The sequence below is a fragment of the Dermacentor albipictus genome, chromosome 9 (genome assembly GCF_038994185.2).
Source record: "Dermacentor albipictus isolate Rhodes 1998 colony chromosome 9, USDA_Dalb.pri_finalv2, whole genome shotgun sequence".
Taxonomy (NCBI): Eukaryota; Metazoa; Arthropoda; class Arachnida; order Ixodida; family Ixodidae; genus Dermacentor; species Dermacentor albipictus.
Window position 1 is genome coordinate 110906013 of NC_091829.1, and position 24619 is coordinate 110930631.

The following is a 24619-nucleotide window of genomic DNA, read 5'->3' on the forward strand; positions in this document are numbered from 1 at the left end:
GTTTGATGCATGCTACATAGACAGAAATATGTTTGACTCATTTGTCAATGCAGTGAGTGTGTGCGTTGGAGATAAGTTGTGCTGAGATGTTATGTAATAATTCTGTAGATAAGAGATGAATGTTTAGAGAGTGTTTTCTGGCTTGTGATCATCGGCTGTGCCTGTGATGTCAGCCAGATGTGTGTGTATCAAATGTACGAGAAGGTACGATCTATCCATGGCATGTTGTCTAGGATGTGAGGTAATTCTTCATTGGGCTGGTCCTTTTTGATTTTGTTGTGCAGACACTGGAAGTCTTGTTCTTTCAATGTTTGTGAAGTTAGTTGGCAGCGGAAATGGCTGTATTTCTGGAAAGTGACAGATGGGCTTTGTACCATTTATCGGTGCCGAGAGGCCGTTTCTAACATAAGCCATGCTCAGATTGTGAGCAGAAGTTGAGGAGGTGCCTCAACGTGGGTCTTCGAGAGTCAGCGAGTTGCATCTCGGAGTGTACTTATTTTGTGATCACAAGTAGAATGATAAAGTTTTCTGGCGCATTTTCTCTGTAGCCTGACCTGCGTGACTTGGGCGCACTTCTTGCGCTTGGCATCTTTCGAGAGGAATATCCTGAGTATCAAGGTTGAGTAAGCGTGCCGTAGTGGGTTGCATATTTGCCCGCGGTTCACCTGAAGCCAAATGCAATGTTATACTGTCCCCTAAAAATCTTGCACAAAACTTACATGTGTGTGCTCAACATTGTGAAAACTGTACAATTCTGAAACTCTTTGAAAGATATTGTATACTCATGCCAAGCTGTACTGCAGACTTCTGCCGAGGCTTTAGGTTGGCACACGCATGCTGCCCTCTGGTTTTGTTCTGCGTTGTTTGTGAAAGTTACAGTAAGCAAGTCTGTGCATTCTAACCAGCAAGTGTAAGCCTGCTGTAGTAACCCTTTGGCTGCCAAACCCAAGTGTGCTTATGGTTAAAACCAACAGCACAGCAAAGACAGAATGCGAGCGACATAGCACAAGTGCTTACTGTCAAATCGATTGAAATTTATTATGCAAAAGGGTTTAATAAACAACTGTTGCAGCACATGCACCTTCATAGCAATGAAGTTCATCGCTCAAGGACAAGCTTTCTTCAAAACCACCACAATGGCTCATTATCTTGACATCGTATGCTTCAGTAACGAAAGTAAAACACAGAATTATGTTTGCAAATAGTGTGCAAAGTGTAATTCAATAAAAACAATGATGGAATGTCTGTTGCCATCTACATTGCAAGGTAGGCTTGCCACTAGCCAAAATGTGGTCATCGCTTATGATAAGCCGAGGTCAAGATTCCTCATGGGGTTGACGTGACAATGGATCTCGGTTAGACCATTTAGCATAAAAAAGTAAAAAAAACTGGAAAGGCGTACAAAAAAATAAAACCATTGTTGACCAGTACTAAATTGTCTAGTTTTCTCTCTGCCCAAATTTGCTCCTTGCCATGTTTCGATGCACCTTACATTTCATCCCACCTGTTCATGGCTCAAAATAGGGCTTCCAAGTTTGTAGTGAGAAAAAAAAAAGTATCAATCATGATAAAAAGGGGGGGGGGGGGAGTAAGTTCCTGTCAAAAATTGTCAAGTGCAAGATTCATTCAGGAAAATTAAGATGTTTGTTCTGATGAAATTGAACCACTGCAAAGACCCATATGGGCTCGCATAATGCTGGCTGGTGCAAGATGTGATGTTTTATGACTGTGGCTATGTAATGTTATGTGCTTCAGTTGGGTTCTCTGTATTCTCCACGGAAAGATAGTGCTTTCTTCTAGTACATCCCGAACGTTAAAGAACCTTTAGGGAATCTGCATAAAGAGTTTGAAGCTGCAACTATTAATAATTCTGTGACAGTATTTCCAATATGCACGTTAACATGGGTCATTTAGATAGTACACCTTACAACGCAGTACAGCAAGTTCCTCGTATCATGGACTCTGCAGGGACCTGGACAAAAATTGTCAGTCGGAGGGTTAGCCGTGCTACTAAAGCCTTTGTTGCTTCCTTTAGTGTCTTCCTGGAATTGACTGCACAAAGGCAGCAATGAGGTGATCGGCGATGAGTTTCAGAAGTTTTTTAGGGGGCTTTACTGCTAAAAAATATTTGTGCATTTGGCTTAGGGTGGTACTGCTTTTACTGGGAAAGCCATGTAATCTTGCATGTCTATTTGTTGAACCCATTTTGAAAAGTGCCTTTGAGCACCAGTAGCAGATAACTCTATTACTTGAAACCACAACATGAAATGCAAACAAGATGGTACCTGACGAATGAAACTCTCGAAACCAACTCAAACAGATGAGCTATCGGCAGCAGTAGATTGCAAAAGAACATCCTCGTGGCCATCACACACATTGTTTAATTGAAGTACTGTATGCAGTCTACTTGTGTGTGTTTGAGTGGCCACGATTGGGTACTTGTTTCCTAAACTACAAGGACGTTCTTTTGAATGGTTGCGGAGCATCGTTAACTTTTACAACTTATTGTGCCACTGTAGACAAACAAAACTTGGAGCAAGTTAGGGCTGACTAGAAATCATTATTTTGTTTCTGCTTTCATAATTTTGTGTAATGTTGGCATCATTTGAGCTTATATGCTTAGTTTGGGGCCTACCCAATCTTCTGGTAGCTGCATATGCAATGATGCGAAATCTCACTGTCAAGTTATTACTTGTAAAAGGTGCACTACTTTATACTCTATTGTTTGCTTTTCATTTCTCTGTGATAGTACTGTAGTAGAGCCTCGCTAACTTGTTTCTGAATTATATGTTTTCCTAGTTATAACATTGCTGAAGCCCAGTACTCGTGACGTTAATGGTATGTTGACCGCGTAGCATGCTTTCCAGCTGCTAAGCGGTTCCCCCGATCTGTGAAGAACACATTGTAGAGGTCATACTGCATTTGCATCTGTAAGATAATTTCTCAATGACACATTGGGTGTGTGGTCAGGAGTAACCATTCAGTAGCAATGATTTAGACCAGGGGTCTCAAACATGCCACCTGCAGAGCCCTTGTGTGGAGCTTGTGGACACTTGACTATTCCATCACCACAGATATGAAGTTGCCAAAGCCTTGTGCCCTTTCTTCCCAAACCACGAGCATGCTGCGGTGTTGTCCTAGACAAGCTGCATGGCATATATTGACAATGTGAAACCTGAGGCAAGTTTGAGACCTCCGATTAGAAGAAATTGTAGCTTGGAAAAAAGCGCTTCAGTCTTCATCCTAAGCAATTTATTTCACTTGTGCCAGCATCCTTGGCCATGGATGTATTGGTACCGGCAGATTGACACATTCAGATTGAATCAAGCAGTTCATTCTGTGGACCAAGTGTTCATGGCTCGGCGTTGCCGAATTGCGCCAGAAGCACCCAGTCTGTGAAATGAGTCTGTAATTTGGTTAATTAAGTGAGCCCACTTCGCAGTGATAACTTTGTAGGCTGATGTGCTGGGCAACACCATGCTGTCTTGTCGGCGTTTCATCTTGTGGTGAACACTGCTCTTCTGCCTATGTGATCCTACAAAGCCAACGTGCCCACTTTCATGACTGAGAAACCCTCTTCTCCTTGTGTGGGCAGATTGCAGGCTTAAAATAAAGTGCAAATGAATGGACATGTGCTGTGTGCAATTAATGTGTTGTCTTGAATGCCTTGCTAGCGCTAAGTGTAACCAAAACTGAAAGTGTAGTGCTAAAATTACACATTGGATGGCATTCCTTATAGGAGAATGCCATGGTCAGTGTTTGGCAGAGTGCATTAAAAAACCTGGTAGGCTGCATTGGGGAATGCAGTCGTAGCAAAGTATGTTAAATGTCTTGGGCGTGCTGCTGAGGGTGTGTGGGGTAGTACAATAGTAATGGGTTGCACCCCTTATGCTGACCAAAATGGGATGTTTCAAGTAAAAAAATACGATCATTAATGTTTCAAGTGACTTGGTGAGGTAAGAGTCAAGAAGGCTACAAATATCAGTGTGGCCGTACTGTACACTGCCAGACATTGATGGCTCCTTTTCAGCACTTTCAGAAATGGTGCATGAAGATGCTTGTAGTTGAACTGGATTGGTTTCCAAGAGGACTCGAGCATTCTGTCATGCACACAAGGCAGCAGAGTTTCTTTGGTGTGACACTTTTAATCTTGTGACATGAGTATACATGCATCACAATGGGTAGGCAGCACGTGACTAAAGAAGGCTGCAAGGACAACAGCTCGGAGATTGCTGCATGAACACGAGAATCACAGCATGGTTAAGATGACAACAATGTGAACGAAAAGCCTATCAACATCTTTGAAGCTATGCAGATTGTCAACCTTCCACCGGCATCTGTTGCACAGCAGAAACAGCATCAGATTCAAAGCCTCATTCGCACCGCGGTCAGTATTCTTGGTCGATCACTTTCGGAGACACGATCACATTTTTTAGATTTTGTGTAGCCCTGCACTGGACCTGTCGGCATCTATGGGCAACACCGTTGCTGACACTGTGCCAAGAGGGTGTGTTTGGCGCCTTGCGAGCAATGCTGGCGCCTGCCTATGCCGGCTTGTCCAATGCCAAGTCAAGCAAAATTTTGCAGATGTAATTGTATCCCTGAAAGTGACTGACTGAGCGTATGGCCCCCACTTTCACCATTGGTACAAGCGCCTCCAAAACAAGCTTTTACAGCCAAACATGAACAGGCAGCTACAGTAATCCGAACACTTTCACCGATTTGGTTGGTAGAGTCAATGTACAGCGTCACGGGTACACAAAACATGAAACACGGAATGTAGTTTGTTCAGATTAGCACTATGCTCTGTGACATCACAGCAGTTCATACAAGGTGTGTTGCACCTCATATCCTAATGTAAAGTTTGGCATTGCAAAAGTTAGTTTAGCTGAGTCACTTCAGCTGCCCTCTTGAAATCGGCATGGGTATCTTAGGTAATTGCTACTGGTGCTGGAGTACCTGATATGTGTGAACAGAGTGAGTGATAGTTGCTAAATCAAATGACTCTACAAGGAGCTAAACTTCTTTCTGTGACACTGCTTGTGCAGACACTGCTTGTGTAATACTTGGGGTACGCCCAAAAAGCAAGTTGTGAATGATACAAATACATTAAAAAGGATGCTTGAAGAAAGAACACTGGTTAGGTTTAGACTAGTAGATTATTTGAAAACTAGTTGGACTTATTTGGTTGTACAAGATGCAGTTTAGCAGTGAAACCCCGAGTCAATGGCATTGGTGGGATGTTGTGCATTGCACCATATTTTTGCATATCTAAGCTCTTTGTTCAGGAAGCTTGTTCACCGATGTTTCCAAGTTGAGCCCTTGTTCACTTTTGAATGAGGCAATCCAAACTATGTCACAGGTAGCTGGTTCAGGAATTTAAAGATTTGTTTTTGTGCCTCTGTTAATAAGACTAACTTACCCATAACACAAGGAAGTGTAATATGCAAATTGTGGCTAACTTAATATATCTTTCTTTAACCTCTTTTCAATGTGTTGCAACACACCGTTTGAAATGCTGGCACAAGACAATACAAATTGCTACAATACGGTGAATACCGTATTGTTTCCATAGCTTTTGTACATATCTAAAAGCGAAGCTGACTGTTTTTATTGACATCAAGCCATTTAGTGAAAAAACCTTATCTAGGCCACAAGGACGTATAGTGCGTAGAACTCGCTTGAAATTTCTGCCTCCACGATGCATAAGCACTGTTAACACAAACAAAAACGGAGTCGTCTGCTGCTTGTGACACAGTTTTGAAGAAACACAAGTGCATGCTCCTCTCATGCAAGGCTTAAAACTTACAACAGCGACAAGTATTTCACAGCCAAGGGTCTACCCAGCTGTAATGACGAGATCAGATGCAATACACTGACAAAAGAGCATGACGTAAAAGCAGTGAGTTAACGTAATGGCCAAAACAGGCGAAGATGCAAGTTGATCAGCAGTGTGTGATCAAGAGAAGCCTCTGCTCAAGAGCCAACGTTTCGACAAGGAGACCTGTCTTTATCGGGGCAAGTCTAAGGGCAGTATTCTCTAGCAATCACTCTTGGTGATACAATCACTTTCGCGAGATTTCGCATGGGTCGGCACGGACATGTTGGCGCATAGTATGGCCCACAGCATTCCTGGCACTATGCCAAGCTCGTTAACTTTGCACAGTGCTGGGAACGCTGTTGGCCGTATACTTCTATGCATCCGGCGCCGAGTCGAGTCGGGCGGTATGTCATGAAAGTGATCATATCCTCGAGAGCAATCACTCAAGAATATTGCCTCTGTTATTGAAACGTTGGTTGTGGGCAGTGGCTTCCTTTGCTCACCTGCTAAAGTCTAACCCCCATATTCTCAAACGACCGTCGATCTGAAACTCTACCTCCACTCTGCTGAGTTAAGCAAAGTGCCGCCGCTTGAGTGAAGATGACGCTACGTTTTTTAATTGCCGGGGAGTGTTATATAAGTGCAGGGACCATTTCTGTCAAGGCAGAGTGCTGAGTGAAGGAACGTTATAGGATACGGGGTTAATGTTCTTGTGACTCTTTTGTCCCATTAAGATCCAGAGCTTAGCAGACAAGCAATAACTGGCTTGGCTAGTCTTTCACGAAAAAAAAAAAAGAAATGCCAGGGCAAGTGACTAGGAATGTACATACAAATCTCATAACGAAGTATCATGGAACATGAAAATATCTTCATTATAACCAATACTCACTCTATACTTGCTTCAAATCATCCAACAATTCAATTACAGCCATGTTTCTTATCTCGAGGTTGGGCTGTAATGTAAATGAATATATTGGGTGTGCACCGGTACTTCGGAATGACAAAATAAAATATGCGATCACAGTTCGTGTGAACAATACAACTGTATAAGAGCTGTTATATAAAGCTGTTCAGTACAATATAATGGAGAGTGAAGTTTTGCTCTAGCTTCGTTTTCCTGACAAAGGAAAAGGAATCAAATGAAAGTGAAAGAAAATAGGACTAGCTGCTAGTGCGAGTGAAGCCTTTTGCAAGATGTACGTGGTGCTTCACCACTGCTGCTTGCTCTTAAATGGCTCTTTGTCGGCAGATGTGTGACGCTGTTACAAAGCTGTCGGCTCACAGCCATATTGTGACGCTACAGCCCTGCTTAGTCCAGTCAGGACGGGGAGGACCGGGTACCCCTTGCTGCTGCAACAGCGTGCACTGCACAGCAATTGGGTGTGCAGGAGGACCGGGAGCTCAGACATGAAACTTGAACACCTTCCTCGGGCTGTCCAGGTCAGCCACATAGAGTGACTGACCATCAGGAGCAAGGGCGATGGCATGCGGCTGCACCATTGGCTGCATGGAGGAAAAAGACGGCGTATTTAAGACATAACAGTGTGTAAATTCGTTTGCTGTGTTGGATGCCTTAAGATGCAGGGTTCTTTTTTTATATGATGAAAGGGAAAAAAATTGGATGACGCTTAAGCTTTGCCTTTAAGGCTGGAATGTGATGGTATACAAAATATCCCTGACTGCTTCTCACACTTCCCAGCAACTGCAGCTTATGTAACCGTAATGTTTACCAGGAAATGCTGGCTGCGAACACTGTGTGTATGAAGGCGGGCTTTATGGTAGAAACGTGTCCTCTTGCGTGGGCCACGATGCAGTGGAGGTGAGCGCCGTCTGGTCTATGAATTGTAGAAATGCTGCAAAAGGGATTTCTTTGAGGTTTCGTGTAACATGCTTATGTTTTCTTGTATAGTAAAATTACAATCCGACACTATCATGTCTGTAGGTTGTGTGGAAGTCATGGTTTACAATTTTCTACGTATTCTAGCTTGAGAAATTCAATTAGTTCACTAACTTCCTTGCGCCACATGGAGGGCCTGGGTATAGGTGGTTCGAAAATCTTTTTGCTGGAACAATGTCTGCGACATGGGACCCTTAACGCTATCGCGTAAATTGCCATCCACCTGAATGTAGCATGAAAGTACTAAGAACACCCATACGAGTTTCTCAGAAAGAAAGCTTCGTAGTTGAGGTAAAGTTCGTCCTGATCCGGGGTTCGAGCCCGGCACCAATGCCTTTCCAGGATGGTGCCACAAAAAAAATAAAGTGCAGTGGGTAGTGTTCTGAGCGCATTCTTTCATTACGTCCCTTTAGTCTCTGTTTTGAGTGCACGCATGCAAGGGCCTGAATATCGCCGTAAAGTTGGCCAATCGATCCTCGCCATTGGTGGCATGGCTGCCAAGTGAATGTTTTATGACCCACTGCGTCCAGGTAGGCAAAGGACTCGTCGGCCTCATCGCTAATCGACCCGGAAATTCAACGCAGCGCCGTCACACTATTGCGAGCTCCTGCCACACTCGCGCAACGCACCCACAACATGCGGGTGGCTTTGATGCACTTTGGGGGGGGGGGGGGGGGGGGGTTATCAGCGATGAGGTCGGGGTGAATATTTTGCTGGGCTACACACTGGCCCTCACCTTTAAACTGTCTACATTTCCCAAAGGTCACTCATTTTGGGGACTTGTGCCCAAAGACGGAGCAACAAGCATCCACCCTCTTGGGTACCCGGGGTACAGCGAGAAGAAATAGCATGCACCATGACACACTGCTCCGCCTTGTCCACCACAGTCATTGGCTCTCCAATAAAAGAATGAACCAAGCTCAAGCAGCACTACCTCAATGCCACATGCAATCAACAGTAGCACTGTTCCTTTGCTTAGAGAGAAAGAGAGAGAGAGGAAATGATTCCTTTGCTTGGCTTTTACAGTAACCTTAGGCATGACCCTCAGAGCTAGGTGTGGAATTGGCTTTACAAGAAATGTAGAAAATATCACCCAAGGTAAGTAACATTACAAAGCAACTAAGCATGTTATATAGAGATAGTTAATTCTGTGACATGGACTATAAATATGTATGCACATCTAGAGCTGAAAGTTAGTCCACCATAGCTACCACTATGAAATGCCGTGGTTTGAACAAGCGCCATTCAAACTTGAAAGGTTATTGTGCCATCCTCCTTCCATGTCACAACCCATTCTTCCCTTATTTACTTTTATTGAGATTTCAATTACATAGGCACTCCAGACGCATTTCTGCTGTCGGCGTCGCCGTCACCATGAGGTTCCGTATGAAGTCTAAGGGCGATAAAATCGTTGTCGCGCACCGTATGCTGTATGTGCGAGTGTAAGCGCGCGATGGTGAGCAGGCGAACGCGGTTCAATCTCATGGGCGCGAATGACGAATGCGGGCCGGAAGCGTGCCCTCTCCTGTCGCGCACGAGGCAGGTGGGTCGGGCGAGGAAGGAGGGACGTTCCTCTCCAGCGGCTGCTAGGGTGCCTCGATGTCCTCCTCTTGCACCCCTCCGTAAAGAGAGAAGAAAACCGCGGCGTCTTCTACGGCGTTGGCCACGCGAATCGCGGACGCCGTAGTATCGCCTTTGGCGGACGCCGTGGGCACGCGTTGCAGACGCTCGTGTGTCTTGAAAACGATCTGCGACGTGGCCAAAGTGCGTGCCCGTGCGGGCCTCACCTTCAAAGCGATCTGCTATGTTTGCAGAGTGCACATAGTGCCGAGAGCTTCATATGAGCTGTGATTTCGACATTTTGTTTGCGTTGAAGTGAGAGATGCATGAAGGTTAATTTGCTTGCTGCTGCTGCGATTCCTCACTCCAGAATTTCGACAGCGAGTTTCTGCGCTCATCAAGCGAGACGTGTTCATGTTTACCTGCGCCCACATGACACCGTGTTAGTTAATTTAGTTAAAACACATTCGCTGGCTAGTTGGTTTGAATCCATGATAGAATGTGTAAGCGGGACTGTACAAGGACATAGAAAGAAGCAGACACACAAGGACAGCGCTGTCTCTGTATGTCTGTTTCTTTCTATATCCTCGTTGAGTCACACTATATATATATATATATATATATATATATATATATATATATATATATATATATATATATATATATATTCGGATGCTGATATGTATATATATATATATATATTCGGATGCTGATATATATATATATATATATCATTGTTCAAGACTACTATCCTTACTTTGTACAGCTATCTGTTAATTTGCTATCACAATCTGTGCTTCGTCTTTCGGGCAGAGCTGCGAATATTTTCCCTTTCACAATACTTCCTTCACCTTGCGGGGTTCCTCAGAATTGAGTTGCCATATTTTTTTTTATAATGTTAGGATAGCGCCTTTTTAACTTTCACAGATTCTCCTGTCACATTTAGGGTGGGCTGAGTTTGTGAACAAACTTGGAAATAACTTCAAACAATCAAGAAACAAAGTATCAAAACTTAAAATGATCTGCGAAGCGTAGAAACCTGCTTCGTGTGATGACACCTGTGCTCCTACCCTTTGTGAACGTGAATACTGCACAGCATCCTCCTTCAAGTTTAAATTGTAGTTTGGTTAAAATTGTGAGCCCAGAAGCTTCCATCAAGCCAAATTATAGGAAATTCAAGAAAGTAAAAAGGGCTTAAAGATTATGCCCTCTCATGTGTGCTTTAGAAATACCTATATGCCGACAGAAATTATACGTTCGGGAAGGTAAGCTAGGAGCATGTATGCTGATCTTTAATATGCATTTTCAGTGAAACTGAGCACATTTCAATCAACTCACTTGGCACAGATGATCAAAGTGCAAAAGAGATCAGACATTGCAAATTTTGTTGAAATCTGCTGGCCTCGAAAAATTGCCAGCGTTGCCCTTGACACAGATAACATTAATGGCACATTTGAGTAGTTCCTACTATGCTCCCACTATGTTTGCAAGAACAGAGAGTCCTCCTGAGTTTGGTAGTGAGAGAAAGCCTGCCTGAGCAGAGCATATAGCTGCTCCCCGAGCAATCGGAGGAGACACCTGACTGGGAATCTGTCACATCTTGGTCACACTCCCGCCTAAAAGGTGAGAGCGCCTCTAACTGTGCTCTGAGCTAGAGAGAGACGCTCTGAATGAACCAGACGAATGTAAAGTGTGCCACCAGAGCACGCTAGGGCATTCAAATGCAACCAGTCAAGTGTATGAGTTAGTTTTGTCTGGCATGCATAGCAGTGGCTCAGCAGCTACGGTGTTCTGCAGCTAAACGTAAGGTCGTGGGTTCAATTGCCAGCCACAGCGAATGCATTCCTATGGAGGCAGCGTGCAGAAACACTTATGTATGTACTTAGATTTAGGTGCATGTTAAAGAACCCCAGAGGGGTCAAAATTACTCCAAGGCCCCTTGCTACAGCACATAGCTTATAGATTACTTTGAAACTTTAGACCCGATTTCAGTTTTGTCCAATTAAGTATTTTCGTTTTCCAAGACTCAAATCATCAATAAATTGGTGGTGAAGGTTGGTTATTAGCCAAGAAAATAAAAGGTGATGTTCAATGTTGCGAATTTCACTCGCAAACCACGTGCCAGTGTACCAGTACAACGTGACTGATTTCAAAGTATTGCCACACATTTGGCCTTTTTTGTTCAGAAAAAGTTGTGAAAACTCACTCGCTTGAGCCTTTAAAAAGTCCTTTAAAGTGCAATATATATATATTGTTATATATATACTTTTAAATATAGTCCTATACAAAGACTCGTTTAAATCTCTTGGCATCACGAGGAATTAGCATGGAAACTTTAATTCTGCCCTTCACTTTCCCGTCTTTTCTGGCTTACCAAGACTGGGCTCACAGTAAGAGGGACATTTATATTATATTCCAGAGATGCAAATCACAAATCCTTCACCAGGTTTGGGTATTACAAACAGGCAGGCAGAGTGACAACCTTTGACAGTGATATCATGCAGTGATCTTGCAGTGAGAGTCGATCACATCTGCAGAGTATACAACAGAACTCCATTTGTTCGTTATGGAAAAAAGATCAAAAGAAAAAAAAATGTATTAACTGGGAAAGTGCATGATTCGAAGTAACTAAAAAATTTCATGGACTCGACCGTAGTTGACATCTTGGCATTACACAAAGCACTGTGCGAAGCACTCTGCCTTGTGCGAAGTGTCGCAGCCCGAGTCGCCGACGCCCACCGATCTGGTGGGGCCCGAGGCGTGTGTTGTCGTTTTCCTATCGCGTTGTGTTTTGGCGGCGATGGGAAACTGAAACGAAATGGAGCTGGTGGGCAAAGCCGAATGCTGCGCTGGAGCAAAAGGTGACGCTCCATCACGTCGCGCCGCCTGCAACGAGGAACCACGCGGCGTGTTTGGGTTATCTCCTATTCAAGGTGGGTGGTACGCCACCAGAGGCACTACGCTCCACGTGCTGTAAAATAAGGTGGACGGGTGGGCGAGCATTGCGGGGAAGCCGATGCGGCGGGCGGACATATACTGTTCTCGATCGCGGGCGCCTCCCGCATTTTCTTTGTTTACACAGGATCTAGCGGTCAGGAACCGTAACATACGATGGGAGTTTGGCGATGTGCTGAACGCTGGTGCCTGAAGATCGTGTATTCGGGAACGTATGAACCGGCAAGATATGAGCGTAACTCTATTGATGATTTTTAGTGTTCACTATCGTGAACGCTGGTGCCGATAAATCGTACATAACGGGATTGTACCAATGAGGTTCTGCTGTATTATACCTTGGCATTCATTGTCGCACTTGCAGTTGCCAGTCACTGTTTGAGAAATATACAAATATTTAAGCAGACCATAGCTAAATCATGCGTGAAATTATAGAAGGTTCCGAGATTGTGCGCATGAGGAGCATGTATGTGAGCATGTGCTTCTGTTTTCCTGAAACCATAAAGAAATTGATTTTCTCATATCCTGATCTTAAAGTAAAATAAGTTCGGCTCTGATGCTGTTCTGTTCCCTTTTTTTATGCTGTGTAGTGTACCAGTACTGCCTTGTTCCCTTTGTAGCTGTGCTACTATTGGCAGGAGCCCTGAAGGACAAGGAAAGAGAAGAGACTCATGCAGAGAACACGAGCAAGTCAGCGGCCGAGGACAAGTGGTATGCTGGGCAGCTCTGCCAATGATGCTTTTCTGATAATGTGGCTGCGGTCGCCTTCAGCGGAGACATTCACATGCAGTGACCTTGGACATGGACCACCAAGGAACTGCACCCCGGGCTCCTAATGAAGACAACCTGTGGATGACACTGCCGCCTACACTGTCTTTCTACGTGAGCAACCCAGTGGTCCGGTTCCTCCAGCTTGAAGCAGACTTCTTCCTACGCTGGTTCAGCTAACTGCAGGAGGAGCATGACCTCGTCTTGCTGAGTTGCTGCCCATTAGTCTTGAAAAAGGACTGTCGGGAACAGGGGACTGGATATACGCCGAGCTTAAAGTCTTTCTCGTCACCATGCAGATATGGCCGGTCCATCAAGCCAGCAGCCACGAAGACAACCACATCGGACTCTCAGGCACGCTCTACCTTGCATGGAACTATGCCCTCTGTGATGCAAACACCTTGGACGAACCCGAGGCATAGAGGTCGCACTGCCTCATTAGTTCAGTCTCCGTCACATATGCAGTTCAACCCACTGCTTCCCTAGTGCCAGCCTCGTTACATTGCGATCTCCACACCTTCTTTTCTTTTGCTGTGTCACATGCAGCCAAAGGGTCATCTTACAGGGCACGGCTTGGTTGACATGGGTTATTTCTGTTTATCGGATAGTCCTCGCATATTTATTAAACAGACCTAGAAATAAGTGTTTCAGTTCCAAGTAGTGCGTTCTGCGTGTGTATAGGCCTCTTTTTTGAGTTGCGTGAATCATCACACTTTCCAACAGCAAGCATTTCATGTGGTCTATCGAAAATAACTTTCAAAAAATTGATCATGCCTATTAATTTTGTCTTTAGAGAAAATTCGTGCCATTTCAGTTTGTGTCAATCTTAATTTTGCCTGCAGGAAGTATTGTTGGCTGCCGGGCATGGTTATAATTAAAATATGCAGCTTTATTATAGCGGTGCTCCTGTGCAACTCACTCATACATGCTGGCCCCAAGCTCATGGAACCGACATTTTGTCATAACAATAATTTCTGATGATGGTCACTATGGAACAGTCAACAAGCCTTGTAAAGGCATGACAATAATATATCTGCCTCGCTCTGCCTCCACAACGCTGACTGTGATTGACAGCACATATATATATATAGTGTAAAGAGTTGTGAACACAGGTAAAAAATAAAAATAAAGGTATTGTGAATTGCTGTTTATGATATTCTAGGCAAAGAACAGTGCTCACCACCGATCCTGGAGAGAAGCTCTCTGGGCTGGCACCCGGCTCCAGCTCTAGTCGGAATGCTGATGACTGGTTGGGGGTCAAGGACTGCACGCCGTACAGGGTGTGTCCTACAATAGACACCAGTAGAGGTAGGGTGGCAGGAGTGGAAGCAGAGCACAGGGTTCTGTCAGTCGCTGTCATCCAAACACTAACCCTACTGCAAAATGCTAGCATATTAAAAAACTGGGTTGAGGCACTCTGGTATATCGTACTATTCTAATTTACAACTTATTTGTGTTACCAGCATTCCACAGGGGTCTGTCAGTCGCTGTCATTCACATACTAACCTCACTGCAAAATGTTAGCATATTAAAAAACTGGGTTGTGGCACTATGGTATATCGTACTATTCTAATTTATAACTTATTTGTGTTACCTTACACTGGGTCAGTGCCCCAGAGTAGGCATCATATGCTGTTACCATAGGGGTTGCTGTTGCTCTTGTTGCTGATGCTACTGCAACTACTACTACTGCTACTGCAATTACTACTACTACTACTACTACTACTACTACTACTACTACTACTACTACTACTACTACTACTAGTATTACTGCTGCTCTACAACAACTACTGTAAAGGTGTTTACTAGTCACCAGGGTTTCGGCCAACCAACAGAGCAGGGTAAGGACTCTCAGCACGAGCGGTGTTCCCCGAGCAAAGCCTACTGCACCTGTTACAATATTCCACATTTTACCTGTGTTGCCCTGAGCATGCATTAATGATAAGAGGTGAGTAGTATTCTTGTTTTCTGTTACGCAGTAGAGATACCGACAGGTTCCTGAAACGCTTAAACTGGTTTAGATAATAATCATTGGTTTTAGCATGCTTCCATTTCTCATGCCATTTTACTTTCTCCTCCAGTATGTGTAGGATGTTGTGAGTCATCCATGGGCATATAGGTGCAACATATCGACCCAAGGACTTGTGTGTGGTGTTCTGCAAGATGGCACTCTGGACAACGGTAAAGAAGTTTGTATATTCTTTGTTTATGTCAGTATCACAGGTATCAAAGAAGTTTACTTGCTGCAAGTTCTCACGAACTAATCATCTTTTTCTGCAGTTCATGACCAGATATGTTCGCAGTTACCTTTCCTCGGATTTTAACCGCAACAAATATGGGTATGTGATCAGCTATCGCATCTAGGTAAGTTCCGCCCCATCTGTTACATGTGATGTTTGTAAGCGCATGGTCTATTAAAGTACTAGAACTGCCTGTGATACGCGTTGACTCTGTTATAATATTGCATATGTTATATGACTGTAGAAGTAAGGTGTAATTGTTAGTTTCTCCAGAAACATCTACATTAAAGTCTCCTACAATTACAACACGGTTACTTTTTATAGAGGTTAAGATTTCAATAAATGATTCAAGTTTCTCAATAAAAATTGAAACGGCAGAACCGGGAGGCCGGTACACTACATCGACTTTCTGCCACACTCAATTTTTATAAAAAGAGCCTCAATTGTAGGGTCACTGATAGTAAGGGCAGGAAGAACTTTAAAAGTGATACTTTCTTTTATAAAGAAGGCAACACCACTTCCTCGTGCCTTTGAAACTCTAGAGGAAAGTTTGTAGCCTGGTATAAATGGTGATTCTTCATCCCGAAGCCAGGTTTCTGTAATAGCGATCAAGTCGAAAAGTGTGCTGGTATAGGTAAGCACTCAATAAGTTAAAATTTTTTTTGGACACTGTGCACATTGAATTGAAAAACTGAGAACGTATCTTGGTGTTATATTAATTGATCAACTTGATCCAAACTAAAAGTCATGGTGAAACAGAAGGACAACAAGAAGATATGAACAGAAAAAAAAGAAACTATACAATTTGAGCCAGGTCACTCTCACTCTCAATTCTCAACACAGTTGAGGTTTCTGTCTTCCTCATGAGGATCTTTCCTTGCCTCCAGCAAAGTGCTGGAGAGATTGACCTACTAGAAAGTGCTGGAGATGATGGCCCAGTATAGCGTTCCTCTTCTTTACTACAAATACCCCTGGGAACGAAACGGGAGCCATCCGGCGACCCAAGATCTCCTCACTATGAGTGGATCATTGTATGGCTTGAGGCGCTCGACGTTGACTATGTCTCGTCCACAACGGCGCATGTGTGAAGACGATTCAATGGGTTCAATCATGTAGTTCATCATGCATTCGACGATTTGGTAGGGCTCTTCATACTTGGGCCGTAGTTTTGAAGAGAGACCAGGTGCAGTGGAAGAAACCGAGCGCCACACAAGGGCTCCAGCAAGGAAGGCGGGCACAGAAGTGGTGCCACCGAGAGTGCTCTTCTGGTGCTCTTGGTCATTGGAGGCAAAGGCCTGTGTGAGATCGCGGCACTCTTCAGCATGTCTTGCCATGCCAGAAATCCAGGGAAAACACAGGGAATCGGGGGCTCTTGGGTCGTAACGGCACAAAATTAGCGGAGACGTTAGCAAACGATGGAGCTTTGTGTGAAAACCTCGTCCTACTCGGTCGACTCCGAAGTGAGGGGCCCGTTGCTTCTAAGTAGCTTTGCTCAGGGGCGATATGATGGCGACAAAAGTGTGAACAAAGCGTCTGAAGTAAGTACAGAGACCTATGAAACGTTTGCTGGAGAGATTGACCCAGTAGAAAGCACTGAAGAGGATGGCCTACTATAGCATTTCTCTTCTTCGCTACACTCCACGACAATCTTCGCTACAATATTCTTCACTTCCAGCAGTCCATAGGCATCTCCTGTCGTCCTTGTTATGAAGAAAGATGGTTTGGTGTGGTTCTGTTTGGACTACTGGCAGCTCAACAAGATTACTCGCAAGGGCGTCTACCCTTTCCCCCGTCTACCCTTTCCCACGAATGCTGCTGCAGCAGCAGCTGCAGCAGCAGCCTATTTTAGGTCCACTGGAGGAAGAAGGCCTCTCCCTGCGATCTCCAATTACTCCTGTCCTGTGCCAACCGATTTCAACTAGCGCCTACGAATTTCCTAATTTCATCGCCCCACCTAGTCTTCTGCCGTCCTCGACTGCGCTTCCCTTTAGTGGTACCCATTCTGTAACCCTAATGGTCCAATGGTTATCTAACCTGCACATTACATGTCCTGCCCAGCTCCATTTTTTTATCTTATTGTCGATTAGAATATTGGCTATATGCATTAGTTCTCTGATCGAAACCGCTCTCTCTCTGTCTCTTAACGTTATGTCTAGAATTCTTCGTTCCATCGCTATTTGCGCGGTCTTTAACTTGTTCTCAAGCTTCTCGGTCAGTCTCTAAGTCTCTGCCCCATATATCAGCACTAGTAAAATGCACTGATTGCATACTTTCCTTTTCAATGATGATGGTAAGCTTCCAGTCAGGAGCTGACAATGTTTGCCATATGTGCTCCAAACCATTTTTATTCTTCTGTGAATTTACTTTGCATGATCAGAGTTCCCTGTGATTAATTGACCTAGGTAAACATACTCCTTCACAGACTCTAGAGGCTGACTGGCGATCCTGAACTCTTGTTTCCTTGTCTGGCTATTGATGTTTTATCTTTGTCTTCTGCATATTAATCTTCAACCCCACTCTTACACTCTCTCTGTTAAGGTTCTCAATCATTTGTTGTAACTTGTCTGCAGTGTTGCTGAATAGAACAATGTCACTTGCAAACCGAAGGTCGCTGATATATTCGCCGCCGATACTTACTCCTAAGCCTTCCCAGTTTATTAGCTTGAATACTTCTTCCAAGCATGCAGCGAATAGCATTGGAGAGATTGTCTCTCCTTGTATGACCCCTTTCTTTAGAAGTATCTTCCTACTTTTCTTTTGTAGAAATAAGGTAGCTGCGGAATCTCTGGAGATATTTTCCAAGATATTTGTGTACGTGGTCTGTACTCCTTGATTATGTAATGTGTTTATGACTGCTGGTATCTCTACTGAATCAAATGCCTTTTCGTAATCTATGAAAGCCATATAGAGAGGCTGACTGTACTCTGTGGATTTCTCAGTTACCTGATTAATGATATGGATGTGATCCATCCTAAAGTATTCCTTCCTGAAGCCAGCCTGTTCCCTTGGTTGACTAAAGTCCACTGTTGCCCTTATTTTATTGCTAATTATGTTGGTGAATATTTTATATAATACTGGGAGTAAGCTAATGGGCCTATAATTTTTCAATCTTTGACGTCTCCCTTTTTGTGGATTAGTATAGTGTTTGCATTCTTCCAGTTTTCTGGGACCCTTGAAGCCGATATACGATATACACTTCATACAGAGAGCCGCAAGTTTTTCAAGCATTATGTCTCCTTCATCTTTGATTAAGTTGACTGTTATTCCATCTTCTGCTGCCGCTTTTCCCCGTTTCATGTCTTGCAAGGTCCTTCTGACCTCATCGCTAGTTATAGGAGGAGTTTCTGCAACCTGTTCAATACTGCTTCGAATGGAGGTGTCGTGGCTCCTCTGGGGATATATCTGTACAGGTCAGTATAGAAATCTTCCGCTGCTTTTGCTATACCTTCCGAGATTGCTGATGATATTACCCTGCTTATCTTTCAGTGCATGCATCTTGGTTTGTCCTATGCCAAGTTTCCTTCTTACTGATTTCAGGCTGCGGCCATTTCTTACAGCTTCTTCAGTTTTTTTCATGTTATAATTTTGAATATCCCTTATTTTCACTTTGTTGATAAGTTCTGACAGTTGGGCAAATTCTATTTGATCTGTTGAGTTGGACACTTTCATTCTTTGTCATTTCTTTATTAGGTCCTTTGTTACTTGGGAGAGCTTGCCTGCTGGTTCCCTTGGTGACTTGCCTCCCACCCCAACTGCTGCCTATGAAGCCAGCCTAGTTATGGTTTCATTCATTACGTCTATGTCATCTTCATCTCTCTGTTCTAAGGCTGCATATTTGTTGGCAAGTACCAGGCTGAATTTGTCTGCTTTTACCCTTACTGCCTCTAGGTTGACCTGTTTCTTCTTGACCAATTTTGCTCTTTCTCTCTTCAAACTGAGGCGAATCCTAGCCCTCACTAACCTATGATCACTGCACTTTACCCTACCTATCACTTCTACATTGTGTACTATGCTGGGATTAGCAGAAAGCATGAAGTCAATTTCATTTCTTGTTTCGACATTAGAGCTTTTCCAGGTCCACTTTCTGTTGCTACACTTCTTGAAAAAGGTGCTCATTATTCTCAGCTTATTCCTTTCTGCAAATTCTACCAGCATCTCTCTAGTGTTCCCAGAACTGACGCCGCAGTTGCCAATGGCCTGTTCACCCGTCTGCTTTTTCCCCACTTTTTCATTGAAGTCACCCATTACTACTGTATACTGAGATTGCATTTTTCTCATCGTTCATTCAAGATCTTCATAAAACTGATCTAGTTCCTCATCATCGTGACTGGATGTGGGAGCGTAGGCTTGTACTGCCTTTAATCTATACCTCTTATTATGTTTGATTACGACTGCTGCTACCCTCTCATTAATGCTGTAGAATTCGTCAATGTTGCCTGCTATGTCCTCATGGATTAGGAATCCTACCCCGTATTGCTTCTTATCTGGGAGACCTCTATAGCAGAGGACATGACCCTTATTTAGCAATGTGTAAGCCTCACCAGTTCTTATAATCTCACTAAGGCCAATGATATGCCAAACAATGTCTCATAGTTCCTCAAAGAGTCCTGATTAGTTAGCCTTATTCGACAGTGTTCGGGTGTTAAAGGTTGCCAAAGTCAGTTTCCAGTGGCTATGTTTAACGAATGTGGCCAAGATTGCCTTATGTGGAGACCTCCACGAGCTACAGCTTCCTTTTAAAAATGAGCAGACAGACTGGCCTAGGAATGTTACTGTGTGACCTACCTCTGGCAGCAATGCCATACACGCGCTGCAGAGGCTCCCCATAGGCAAGCACAAGGTCACCCAGGTCGCGACCCGGTCGTGGACCTCGCGCGCCCGCCCAGTAGCAGAGCACCCGGCGCCGCTCGCGGTCTGCCACACACACCACGTTCATGGTGGGCACATAGGTCACGCCGTGTGGGACCAGCATACGCTCTGCGACATCAAGAACAAAAGACCTGAATGCTTCTATGCAGAATGCACTGAAGAATAGAAAAAAACAGATAAACTGAAGGTGCATACTAAAGGAACGCTGAAGACAAGCACTGAATAAACGTGCCAGGTGTTTCTCTTTTAGTTTAACAGAACATTAAGTATTGCCTGTGGCAGAGAGCACAATTCTAATCCCTGAACCCCACTACTAAAAAAAGGCGGACAGTGGGTCCACAAGGAATCAAAATGTGCATTTGAATCATTAACAAAGTATAAGTAATTAAGATTTTACTAATTATTTTATGCCATTATTGCAGTTTATGAATAGTAGCCAGAGGGCTTGGAAGGCATATCGACTGGGAAAAAAATTCTTAGGATGACACTGGTTTTGAGATATGCACTGTCAAACTTGCAGTAACAGTGCAGTGTTATTCCACCTACTTTTAACGAGAAGCAGTTTGTGGAATGCAGATCGTACTTTTTTCTGCCGGGTATCTGACCGTTTTCGTGGATCGATCCGGAATGCTGTGCAGTCTAACACAGCGTCCCAAACAGCGACCTAGGACTGCATTTAGAGCACACGCAGCTATTATCCAATGCCCAGATGATTCTCAGTGTGACCTTCAGACCTGGTACAGTGCCGATGAAATAATGTGCAGTCCGTTACTGCTCGACTCATCCACTCTTGCAGTCTAGGCATAGCACACCTGGGTTCTTCCACAATTGGACATTGACGTTTGCCATGACGAACACTGGGCTTGATCACCTTAACCGGTGAATACACCCATAAATCTACCAGTGATGTTACCAGTCAAGAAACAGTAAAAAAAACAAACGGTGAACCGATGGACATTATTTGACTAATTATGTCAAGTGATGTACGCATGTGTAATTGTACACACTCTTAACAATGTGAAGATGTACATAATCGTCATCTGTAACCATGCCATGTAATAGAAAAACTTAATTTTTACAACCTGTGGTGTACGTTTCGCTTCAGAAAATTGCCATGGCTTGTGGGTGCCCTTGTACTACCAAGCAACAGTGCTTTGCATTACGCAGTGCTCCACTGGAGTTGTGGCTGCGTAATTTTTTTTAACCAACACAGCTTGAAGAATTGAAGCATGAAAGTAACTGGGATGCCAGTGCATTTTGTCGCGCAATTTCTTAATGAATGTCTTGAAACTGGTGTCATCCTGACAATTCATTCTAAGTGCATACAACTTGCAAACTCTCTGGATACAATTTGTACCTAACCTGCAACCATTTGCCACAAAGTAATTACTACAAAAACTTAATTTATACATTTTTAGAATTAGTTGATTACACAGTTTGTATCCACCTCTTCAAGCAATCCACATCAAGGAATAGAACTGTAGTAGCAGCCACAGTCTATTTCTCAAAAAAATTCTGTGCAATAAAATAAAACGCCATATATCTTGCAGGACTATGCTTCTAGAAACATTGAAATGTTTCTTTCATGCCAATAAAAGACTTCAGTGCAGAGGAAATAGTGCACAGAGGGTATGCGGAATTGTTCCAGAATTCAAATCGGTTGCAACAAACAGGGTCTACTGACGTGGTTGCACTGGTGAGCTTGTAGGTCATGGTCTGGTGGGTGCTGCCACCAGATCTTAGCCGGAGGTCCACACACAAAGGGCGCCGCGTTCCCACAAGTTCCTAACAGGTTGCCCGAGGACAAGAACATACTGGAGCAAATATATTCACAACAGCATGAGGTATGCGTATGCTGCGGCAAAAATCTGAAGACAACTCGGTACATCCTCATCGAATGCGAAGCCCTCAGGTGACGTCTGCCTTCCAGAAGTGCTGGGATTCGAAGCAGATGGACATATTAACCGGTCAGCAGTAGAGATAAGCAAGAGATGGTTAGAGTATTGGTGAAAAGAAGCAGGGAAGAGAGTGATAGGACCGGATCCGTTACAGGCATAGGTAGCGGTACAAGGTAGATAAAGAAGTTTTAAGGAAGTAAGGAAAGACGAGAGAGAGATAGGCAATATGCTGGAATTGTAAGCATGTATAGATTACCTAATTAACTCAAGCAGGCTAGGTGACAATATGTCCCCACTCTGTTTCAAAGGCGATGCCTATGAATCGTCATCATCATCATCAAGTGTCTACCTAACATAGTGCCAATATGACAGTGAATAGACAGCACCAGCAAGTTCTCCTCTAGAAAGATCAAAGAAAATTGACCCAACAACACATTATTTGACATCAAAATACAATGTAATTTTTCCCTATCAGTGACTGACTATTATTAACCAAATATACATGGGACTTGCGTTACATTCTGGGCATGTGATATATAGCTTCAGAGTGGTGGGTTTGGTCCAGTTCTACAGGGACAATCTTGTACTTTACAGAAACTCTGTTCTAGGTAAGCGCGCTACTTCGGCACCTTTAAACACTAATTTATCCATTTACCTATACTTAAACATATATTTGAGTTTTTAAAGCTCATGAATATGCTTACATCTGTGGTTTAACTCTGGGCCGGTTAGGCATGTTATTACATTTTCAAAGCAAATTTACTTGGCAATGCTTCCAGCAGATAATTGAGCAGGACTTGTTGCCTTTACAACAGCAGAATTTAGCAGTTGAGCCCTTGAGGTTACATCTTCTGTGTTCTTTCATTGACGCAATGCATCCTTAAGGCTAATCATATACTCAAGGCAAATGAACTCACATCCGAATTAGGCCGAGTTGAATGTGAATCACAGATGTGAATAACTGAAGCATGCTCCTTTATCAAGTAGAGGGATTCCAGAGACAAGAAAATGACAAACATAAGACACAGCTGGTGCCCTGTGGATATACAGTGCCGACTCCTACGATTAAATGCAACTCGCTTCATAATTGGCAAATTGTAGTCAACCACTGATAGTAAAAGAAGTTGATTACATTGAAGTTCATGTCGTTGTTTTGTCAGTGTTACTGTTACACAAAACCTCACCTCCACTACCTCCTCATGCGGCCATATTGGTGCTTCTTGTGGGAGTGCAATGCCCTCTCTCTGCAATCCTTTCACTCAAATTAGCCAGCAACAGCCGACAGAGCATAACCCACAATATCACCAGCGCAGCCATGCAAATATAACATGCTGTTGCAAGCCCTTTAAAGTGTGGAAGCCACATTAGCGTGGCTTCTTCAGTCACAGTTTTCTCTGCGTCTGAGTCATCTTAGCACTAGTATTTGGCATAAAACAAACAATGCGAGCTTTCTTAAAGAGTAACATCCAGCATTCTTGGTTGATTTAATGTCTGCTTTTGACACGTTCTTTTGAAGACATATGCTGTGATTGAACAAAGCAGCACGACAGCTTATCAGAATTAATAAATGCAAAACAAGAACTCTTTTTGCGTATGGAAAAGTAGGAAAGCATAAAAACTACATTGACTTGAATTCTTGCCTGGCTTTTCTTTTTTTTTTTACATACTGCAGACCCTTGGGTGGACACTTTCAAAATTACAGACATGATAAAAAAATCAACAACGAAAACTGTTTCAAGGTTAGTGTAATAAGATATAATACAATACAAATGAATACAGAACAACAACAGAATCTGTTTCTATATTATTTCAATAATAGCGCTACAATAACAGAGGTATGAGACGGTACAACAGTGCTACTTTAGTGTGGTAACAGAGACTAGGAAGATGCTTGAATTAATTTGTTCCAATCTGAAACAATGCGCGAAAAATATGAATATAAGTGTCAGTTCTAGCAAAATGAAGTGTTAGAGAGTTAGCGTGATAGTTGAGTGCTTAAAGTACTATTACTTTATTTACATGGGCAGAGGTTTCAAGAACGAAGAATGCGAGGTTACCTTGGAGCCCAATGTCAGTGAGGTGGGCACCATCCTGGGTGAATACGGCAATGCGGTGGTTGCAGTAGCCGTCACTAACAAAGATGCGGCCTGAAGGACCCAAGGCAACACCTGTTGGCTTGCAGAAATGGTATCTACCGCCACCTGGTTCGAAGGCGCGGCCCAACACCTGTGGAGGGCCTGACGACCCGAACCTGAAAACCTGTACAGTCAAACGAAAGGTTTTCTTTCAAGGTTGTAATCCTGCTCAATCAAATCATCGTACACCATGAAACACTTCGGAAGTTTGTTGGTGCCCACCTGTTACACACTTCGATTGGCTAGTGGCTGTAAGTTGTGCATGAATGATACAGTGTAATGGCGACGCTGATAAGTTGTTAAAGCGTTGATTATCTGGACCAATTAGAATTAGTGATAACAACTGCCAGATTTAGGAGCTTATTAGTGGATAAAATAAACATGGTACCATCAAATGAAACACCTGCTTTTGAGAAGGCCAGTGGTTATGGTACTCTGCTCTTGAGTGTGAGGTTGTGGGTTCAATTACCGACCATGGT

The 24619-nt window shown here is 43.5% G+C and overlaps 1 protein-coding gene across 2 annotated transcripts in view; it reads right to left on the reverse strand.

Annotated features, from left to right (window-relative positions):
* Positions 1 to 4125: 4125 nt before the first annotated feature.
* LOC139049620 (peptidyl-alpha-hydroxyglycine alpha-amidating lyase 1-like) overlaps positions 4126 to 24619 on the reverse strand; it is a 34304-nt gene continuing 13810 nt past the window's right edge. For both annotated transcript variants that reach the window (XM_070525251.1, XM_070525252.1), the window contains 4 exons: positions 24063 to 24264; positions 20024 to 20215; positions 14179 to 14285; positions 4126 to 7324 (listed from right to left, as the gene is read on the reverse strand). In XM_070525251.1, the coding sequence (XP_070381352.1) occupies positions 7223 to 7324; positions 14179 to 14285; positions 20024 to 20215; positions 24063 to 24264 (603 nt within the window). In that variant the 3' untranslated portion in view covers positions 4126 to 7222. The remainder of the gene's footprint in view (positions 7325 to 14178; positions 14286 to 20023; positions 20216 to 24062; positions 24265 to 24619) is intronic.